The sequence below is a fragment of the Haliotis cracherodii genome, unplaced genomic scaffold, assembly GCF_022045235.1.
Source record: "Haliotis cracherodii isolate W230 unplaced genomic scaffold, xgHalCrac1.p SCAF_12, whole genome shotgun sequence".
In the NCBI taxonomy this organism is placed as follows: Eukaryota; Metazoa; Mollusca; class Gastropoda; order Lepetellida; family Haliotidae; genus Haliotis; species Haliotis cracherodii.
In genome coordinates this window covers 5056960-5066537 of record NW_027266267.1, presented here as the reverse complement: position 1 = coordinate 5066537, position 9578 = coordinate 5056960, and the positions used below count along the sequence as shown (strand labels likewise).

The 9578-nt window shown below is 44.4% G+C and overlaps 1 protein-coding gene across 1 annotated transcript; it reads right to left on the bottom strand.

Annotated features, from left to right (window-relative positions):
- Window positions 1-1482: 1482 nt before the first annotated feature.
- On the bottom strand, window positions 1483-3176 carry LOC139458139 (NXPE family member 2-like). The gene is made up of 2 exons (XM_071239453.1): window positions 3110-3176; window positions 1483-2282 (listed from the first exon to the last, which is right to left on the bottom strand). The coding sequence occupies exons 1-2, from the start codon at window positions 3174-3176 to the stop codon at window positions 1483-1485; spliced, it is 867 nt and encodes a 288-aa protein (XP_071095554.1).
- Between the last annotated feature and the right edge of the window lie 6402 nt (window positions 3177-9578).

Genomic DNA, 9578 nt, shown 5'->3' with positions numbered 1-9578 from the left:
CTGAATACCGCCTGATATATTCAGTGACACATCATCATAGCTACTGGCACATGCTTTAATTAGCATATCTGAATACCACATGATATATTCAGTGACACATCATCATAGATACTGGCACATGCTTTAATTAGCATATCTGAATACCGCATGATATATTCAGTGACACATCATCATAGATACTGGCACATGCTTTAATTACCATATCTGAATACCGCATGATATATTCAGTGACACATCATCATAGATACTGGCACATGCTTTAATTAGCATATCTGAATACCGCATGATATATTCAGTGACACATCATCATAGATACTGGCACATGCTTTAATTAGCATATCTGAATACCGCATGATATATTCAGTGACACATCATCATAGATACTGGCACATGCTTTAATTACCATATCTGAATACCGCATGATATATTCAGTGACACATCATCATAGATACTGGCACATGCTTTAATTAGCATATCTGAATACCACATGATATATTCAGTGACACATCATCACAGATACTGGCACATGCTTTAATTAGCATATCTGAATACCGCATGATATATTCAGTGACACATCATCATAGATACTGGCACATACTTTAATTAGCATATCTGAATACCACATGATATATTCAGTGACACATCATCACAGATACTGGCACATGCTTTAATTAGCATATCTGAATACCACATGATATATTCAGTGACACATCATTATAGATACTGGCACATGCTTTCATTAGCATATCTGAATACCACATGATATATTCAGAGACACATCATCACAGATACTGGCACATGCTTTCATTAGCATATCTGAATACCACATGATATATTCAGTGACACATCATCACAGATACTGGCACATGCTTTAATTAGCATATCTGAATACCGCATGATATATTCAGTGACACATCATCACAGATACTGGCACATGCTTTAATTAGCATATCTGAATACCGCATGATATATTCAGTGACACATCATCATAGATACTGGCACATGCTTTAATTACCATATCTGAATACCGCATGATATATTCAGTGACACATCATCATAGATACTGGCACATGCTTTAATTAGCATATCTGAATACCGCATGATATATTCAGTGACACATCATCATAGATACTGGCACATGCTTTAATTAGCATATCTGAATACCACATGATATATTCAGTGACTCATCGAAAGTGCAAGTGCTGTGAGTTGCGTCCCTTGGGGTTGCAAGAATCCTGTGATCCTGTATTCAAATCCTCCTCGCCTTTATTAGGTTCCTAGGTTTACGAGCAGCTTATCCATGTTTGTGGGTTTTACAAAGTGGTTCGCGTCTACAATCTGAATCACTCCGGGCTTTCCTCCCACATTTAGCTGACACGCCGTGATATACTGTTCAGGGTGTTGTTAACTCACCTCACTCACTAACCCATGATATACTCATGGTATTCACACGATGATATTCAGTTACAACACATGATATATTCAATGACATATATATCCAAGCAGGCTGTGAATCTTCGCATCATAAACTGTCACATTCGGATGAATATCGTCATTTTCAGCCGCGACAGTCATATCCCAGAAATCTAGGAAATATACCTGATCTTGAACCCCCGCGAACTCCTTCTTGTAAATCTGAGAATAAATTGTTCCCCAATAATCATCAATAAAACCTCGGTTGTTCCCGCGGTCGTTGAACGCGTGAGGACCCTTCACGAACACTTTGGCTTCCGGAGCCCGTTCTAAGAGCGACTTCACTGATTGGACGACGCGCCTAACGTGCGTTCTTAGCAACGTCGGTGGATACGCCGTGAAATGGAGGTAAAGGTGAAGGATGACGATGTCTCGGTTGGCGGCGGGGAGCTGGTCGATGTAGACGTGCGTTGCTTTGTGGGCATGGCGAAGGACGAATTCTTCAGTGTTTGTGAACGGCAGTTCATGAGTGGCCCAGAATACAGCGTAGTTGTAACGCTGGCTGTAGAGCGTGGAGGGGTACGGCCATTGAGCGTAGTGCCACGTTTCCGACGTCAGACTCAGTGTTTGACGTTTCCGAAGGTAGGAGAACCACTGGCGCAGTGTGGAGTCTCCGTGCATCCAGACTCTCCTGTTGCTGAGGCACCTGTTCCAGCTCTCTACAGTGTTGGGGAGGATGTTGGTGCAGATGGTGGAGTGCCATCTCCAGTGGAGGAAATAGCCGACCGGGGTGCTTTGTTTCCACGTCTCAGAGGGCGGCAGCTCATTGCAACTAACGAGACGTCTTCTGCCTGTTGTTCTGGGCCGCTCTGAAATAGATTTCATAAACTCAATCAATGTTTGATACTAAGTCGGTGAAATAATGTTGTTTAACGCCTTACACTGAAGACCATCTTCTTCACGGCGACCTGAAAATGGCGGCCCTACGAAACCTGTACCGCACTTCGTTTGCGATCTGTTACCCTTAAGGGGCGGTCGGGTAGCCTAGTGGTTAAAGCGTTCGCTCGTCACGCCGAAGATCCGGGTTCGATTCCCGACATGGGTACAATGTGTGAAGCCCATTTCTGGTGACCCCCGCCGTGATATTGCTGGAATATTGCTAAAGGCGGCGTAAAACCATACTCACTCACTCACTGTTACCCTTATTCTAAGTTCGCTTTCCATGTAGTATACGTGTATAGAGGGAAATAACTAGGAAGAGGTAGGTATGTAAGACTAAGGCAATCGGAGATCCTACAACCCTACGGTGAACATTGGCAAACTTTTATTATTTGTTTGTTTGTAGTTGTTTAACGCCGCACTCAGCAATCTTCCAGCTATCTGACAGCTGTCTGTAAATAACCGAGTCTGGACAGACAATCTAGTGATTGACATCATGAGCATCGATCCACGCAATCGATGACACGCATCAACCAAGTTATCGAGCCTGACCACCCGATCCCGTTAGTCGCCTCTTACGGCAAGCATAGTCGCCTATTGCGGCAAACATGGGTTGCCTATGAGAAAGGTGATCATAATCGATGAACGGTCTTCCGTACCTCCCCCTTAACCTTATATCTTCTACCTCAGCCTTAACGCTTTATATTCTTAAACAATGACCATCTTAGTAAACACCACACCCTTCTGACTGTCGTACCAGTGTCTACTTTGGTACCTTTAGCCCCGAGCTGTCGTGAGGTGCCGTTAGTTGCCGTGAGTTGCATTCATGCACTCAGAGTACTCACCCTTGACCTGGACTTGGACAGGACGTCGGATGTTTTGATGAACGTTGTTTCTAACAAAAATACAAACAAGCCATAATGAATTCATGATCAGACTTTCACCAATCCCCCCACCCCTCTCCCAGTGTGTTGTACCCCCAGACAAAGGAAAGCCATATGTAATACACCAAACACGCAGTCCTATCAAACATCCACGTGTCGTGTTAATCGTAGCAGTTAAAGGCAATGAACAGTTTTATAAGAGATACAAGTTAAAATAGTATACTAACGTATTAATAAAACGTATTGTAAATTATACACAACAAGAAATTGGCAGTACGTGATACATTCTCTTGCATGGAATCCGATCAAGGGCTTGTCTGGTGGGTGCGAGTGAGAGTGAGTATGATTTTACGCCGCCTTCAGCAATATTCCAGCAATATTACGGGGGAAACACCACACATAGGCTTCACACATTGTACTCAAATGCGGAATCGAACCCCAACCTTCGGCTTGACTAGTGACGTGTGAACACTTGTTCCACAAAGCTACCGTATTATTTGTTCAGGGAAGTTTCTCACACTTACTCATCTCCGGGTGAGATCAGGGCCCTACCAACCTACGTGCTGGTCGTTAGAGGCTATTTAGTATATAGGGTGGTCAGGCTCGCTGACTTTTGCCTGCCTGTATTACTTTAAGCGTACACTGACGTCATGGATCGTTGCTCATCACTGGTTTGTCTGATCTCATTTTGAATATAAACTGCTGGGCACAAGTCAGGATACGATACAAACGTGAGTGAGTTTGATTTTACGCCGCTTTTAGCAATATTCCAGCAATATCACAGCGGGGGACACCAGAAATGGGCTTCACACAGTGTTTGCAGTGTTTCGGCGACTGTTTTCAAACTAGTATCGTTTTCATAGCGTTTGTAAAGTAAAGCAAATCCTATTTTCAAGTGTATTTTTTTCTTTTGCCCTGCAGGTTATATAGTTGCAATACTGCTCTGAGTTAGGGGGTACAATAAACAAACACACTTACGCATCAAATAACCTCTTATCGTCAGTGTACAGAGGCCATGGCGGTTGTGAAGCGCCAGTTCTCGTCCACTCTGCGCATGTCAGGAAGTCCGGGTGACCGCAATACCATGGTAACCCGTGGTTCATGGCGGTTAGGTTGCACACAGTCTCGTAGCCCGGAAGATGTGGAGTATATGCACAGAGCGTCATCTCATACGTGTACCTTCTTTGGAAAATGGCAAACATTTGTCTTATAAGGTATCCTTCTCTATGAATAGTATAGAGCATTCTTATCGCTTCCCGAGATGACGCAATGGCAACGACAACGTCAACCCTTCCCCGCCATAGCAACCGCACAACGCCGGTGTAGCTTCCATTGCGATGGTCAATGACGTATCCATTTGCGCATGCGCCCTTGTCGGGTTCCTTTACCCATATTCGGACTTCGTCTCCGCCTCGTAATATTCTCTTATTGTATCCATTGTGCAGGACAATCGACACGGAAAGTACGTCATTGACGTAATGATGCGTCAAGTGTGTCAGCGCCGCCGTCGAGAAGGTCGCATTGGCTATGCCGTAGAGGTCGACACTTTGGTGCTTGTCGAATCGTAAATCGTGAACATATTCATCCTCTTCGTACAAACCACTCAGCACAGCATCGTCAAATTCCGTGAATAAATCTTCGTGACGGGGTCTCGGAAGAAAGTCGGTGTTAAGTACTTGTATGCTTCTATCATGGGTGTCATGGCTGACGCCGATAGGATGAGTGTACTCTTTCCTTCTTGGCTCTTCAGCGTACTCGAATTGATCTTGAGAGATCCATCTGCACGAGAATAAAGGGAGTGAGTGAGTTTGGTTTACGCTGATTTGAGAAGTATTTCAGTTATATCACATCTTTCCGAGGCATGAGAGTTTACTGACTTTAAAAGTCTAGTTTTCACCCTTGCCGAACTAGGCTGGCATTACTGGGCTCGATCGCAGCGCCACCATTGGCTATTACCAGTTATGTCCCTTCTAAGCCTCTCCTATGGACCAATCAGATTCCACCTCTCGTATCACTTGCATTTGCTTCACACAAAATGGCGGCATCCAGTCAGGACGATCTGATCGATAATCAAGTTCTATATTGTGATAAAACGGGTCTTACATCGCGAAATGCACCAAATCACGTGAGCACCTTGATTAAGAACATTAAAAGATTTGGAAAATATCTGCTGACAACGAGTTGGCGGTGCTCATGTTTTGCAAATACTGCAATCGATCGAAATCTGCACGACAGTTTACGAACCGGATTTCGATTTCGGTGCGCGATTTTGATTGGACTATGCATAGACTCGTTAGTCCAGCCAAAATGCAACTCCACAATACCAGCCTAGTTCGTCAAGGGTGGAAACTGGACTTTTAAAGTCAGTTAACTCTCTTGCCTCGGGAAGATGGTTATATCACAGCGTGAAGTTTGATGTGGGGGGAAAGCCCAAAGTGATGCGGGTCTTAGACGTTTACAACTTCGATGAAACCCACGAGGACCGGTAATACGCCTGGGATTAAATGTCGACTTGCGACCGTGTCTGCGTTAATAAGAAGGCCAACTCTTCCAATGGTAACGGCCGGACTCATAGTGCGTAAACTAACGGGGAAAAAGAGGTGATGAGGTGAAACTGGGTTTAACGTCGCGTCCAAGATTATTGCACTTATATAGCGACGTGCATGTACGTGTGTGTGTTTGTGTGGCTGCTTGTACTAGTCCGGACTGATGCCGATTTATAGTGCTAGCACACTGAGATACCATTCCGCAGTTTAACATGAATACCCCACTCAGACACAGTATACTGACTCCGAGCCGACCAGTCCTTGTTTTAGCCCCCAAATACCGAGCGCAAAGGCAGGGAAACAACAAGTTCCATTCCGTCTGGTATGACGCGGCCGGGGATCGAACCACCGATCTTCCGCTCTCCGGACCGACGCTCCACCACACGAACACGGAGGAAACCCGTGAAACCCAGTCGTCGTCAGGCGTGACAGAAACCCGTGACTGTTAATTGAACTCACAATCTCTCTATGATTATCATACTTGATTTGGGGGCGGTCGGGTAGCTTCGTGGTTAAAGCGTTTGCTCGTCACGCCGAAGACCCGGGTTCGATTCCCGACATGGGTACAATGTGTGAAGCCCATTTCTGGTGACCCCCGCCGTGATATAGCTGGAATATTGCTAAAAGCGGCGTAAAACCAAACTCACTCACTCACTCATGCTTGATTTGTCAGCAACTTCCAATGAGTTTTACCAAGTGAGTGGGTGAGTATGGTTTTACGCCGCTTTTGGCAATATCCCAGCAATATCACGGCGGGGGACACCAGAAATGGGCTTCACACATTGTACCCATGTCGGGAATCGAACCCGGGTCTTCGGCGTGACGAGCGAACGCTTTAACCACTAGGCTACCCGACCGCCCCAGTTTCACCAAGGGGTAAACGTCTAAGACCTGCATCACTTCGGGCTTTCCTCCCACAAAAAGCAGACGCCGAGATGTGTCTAAATACTCTTCAAAGCGGCGCTTAACCCATCCCAATCGAAATATACACATCACCTCATCAACAAAATACGCATACCACAGTACAATTTTCATGTATTTCAAAATAGTACAATATCTTACATGGGAAAACGTTATACTCAGAAGTGATGTAAATATGTTCATAGCGGCGTTAAACCACCTCACTCACAACAGATTAAAGAGAAAATCACTTCACCCAAATATTGATACGCTATAATTATTATCAATCCCATGTATTCCTACTTACCGGAAACGGAATATCCAATACAAGACGAACACGGCAGTATTAAGTATCAGCAATGCGAGCAGGATACGAAAGGATGGTACTTTGAAAACAGTCGCCATGTCACACAGAAAAGTGTCTCTATTTCGCTTATTTCCGTGCAAGTTTACGGAAAATGCCGGGGAGACGACAAACCGTGATTCTTGACATTTGCTGACCATGAGCCGAATGCATCCGGATCAGTTCACGGAAAGACCCGAGTTGTGGATACGTATGTTTCCGTTTAATACTAAAGTCGGATTAAAGCCACAAGCAGCACACTGCCTGTCTACTTCCTGATAGAGAACCTGATTCTGGAAGGAAGAACGGATTAACGAGGAGTGTTTCCAGCTGGTTCTGCATTGGACGAACCTCCTCAGGTAAAGAGGCTTAAGAACATAAGAGCAGGAAGCAATATATGACGAGGTGTTTTTGTAAATTCCAGCATATAATTATTTTTTTTATTTTTTTTATAGAAACCCAAAGTTACAAGTTAAAAGGCTCATTGCATGTGATTTTATTAACATTTCTTTAGTAACTTACCAATGCATGAAAGTATTCATGCATTTCTGGTGTCCCCCGTCGTGATATTGCTGGAATATTGCTAAAAGCGGCGTAAAAGCATACTCAATCACTCACTCATGGCCTTTTTCTAATAAGGTAACCAAGGACCTATTTTCCTTGAGAAAAAAGTACACATACCTCGCATTGTAGGGGAAAGGGACCTTTTCTTGTAGACAAGTGTCGATAGGCTACTCGCATTGTAGGGGGAAGAGCCCTTTTCTTGTAGACAAGTGTCGACAGGCTACTCGCATTGTAGAGGAAAGGGCCCTTTTCTTGTAGACAAGTGTCGACAGGCTACTCGCATTGTAGAGGAAAGAGCCCTTTCCTTCTATTTATAAATACAACACCAATGGTTTATGTTGGAAAAGATAACTCATATACTGAGCTACTAAATATTTTAAAAAAGTTGATCTCAAACTAAAACGATTTTTAATTTATAAAAGACAGTTATAGTGATTGAGTGATTGTGTGAGTGAGTGAGTGAGTGAGTGAGTTGAGTGAGTGAGTGAGTGAGTGAGTGAGTGAGTGAGTGAGTGAGTGAGTGAGTGAGTGAGTGGGTTGAATGAGTGAGTGGGTGGGTGAGTGAGTGAGTGAGTGAGTGAGTGGGTTGAGTGAGTGGCCGGGGTGAGTGAGTGAGTGGGTTGAGTGAGTGAGTGGGTGAGTGAGTGAGTGAGTGAGTGAGAGAGAGAGAGAGAGCCTCCAGCACTTTCACGGCGGATATCAGACAGTAATGACGTACCTCTCTAATGTTATTTATACATGATAACTTTTTAACCGATCTGTTGTTGAATCTCAACTAACGGAAGTGTTAGGCTTTCTGTTTGTTTGTTGTTTAACGCCGCACTCAGCAATATTCCAGCTATATGACGGCGGTCTGTAAATAATCGAGTCTCGACCAGACAGTCCAGTGATTGACATCATGAGCATCGATCCACGCGATTGGGATACGATGATATGCATCAACCAAATCAGCGAGCCTGACCACCCGATCCCGTTAGTCGCCTCTTACGACAAGCAAAGATTGCTGAAGACCTATTCTACCCCGGATCTTCACGGGTGATTAGACATTCTAATCGTGTCGAATAAAAATAGTCCTCTCATCAGTCGCCCTTAAAATAGCTGCAGCGGACGGGGCAATGTATTAACCAACGGTCAACACAACGAATGGTTCATCTTTTAAATAAACATGTGTTAAAATCTGTTATTGTTGTGCACTCGCTGTCGCCCAAAGTATTGGTCTTGGTCACTGAGCACACGTGCATATCGTGTGGATAGTGAGAACGAGGCTGGTACCATTTGAATCACCATACCATTATTACCGACTCTTTGATGCACGAGCTCAATAATTGAAAGTTATTTTACACCGTAAGCATTATTCCAGCTATATTAATTATGACGGCCTGAAAATTAAATTATATTTAAGCTGGGCCATTTAAACATCGGTTGATAGCACGAACACGATCACAACCATCTGCCAACCAAATCACATTGTGACCTTCAGAGCTTCATTGTCGTCGGATCTTCCGACAAACAATTGATTTGGAGGAACAATGCTTTATCAGAAAGGCCGTCCCAGTGATGTGGTGGTTAGAGCGTCTCCCCGGGGAACGGCACGTCGGTGGATCGATCTGGCCGCGTCATACCAACAGACGTTAAAAGATGATACTTGTTGTTACCCTGCCTGGTACTCGACATTAAGGGAGTAAAACAAGACTGTCGGCTCTGAGTACACACCCACACAGACACAGACATACACACAGACACAGACACAAACGCAAGCACGCACGCAGGCGCGCACCCACGGACGCACGCTTATCCCCATTTCACCTGACCTATTGATCCGTGTCCGCACGGGGTGTCGGCAGCTGGTGTTCTCCGATAAGAAGAATACGTAAAAACACAAAGTTTTCAGTTTGGTTGATGTTAACAAACACCCTATTTCGGCAACACATAAACAGTTCCCATCACAACAAAAAATGACCCGGTAGGTCGAATATCAATTACACTTTT

Bases quoted from the DNA above. Each gene is read 5' to 3' on its own strand.
- LOC139458139 (XM_071239453.1), bottom strand. From the start codon at position 3,176: ATGCAACTCACGGCAACTAACGGCACCTCACGACAGCTCGGGGCTAAA. The intron at 2,283-3,109 runs GTACGACAGTCA...AATCTATTTCAG, and splicing joins AGGTACCAAAGTAGACACTG to AGCGGCCCAGAACAACAGGC.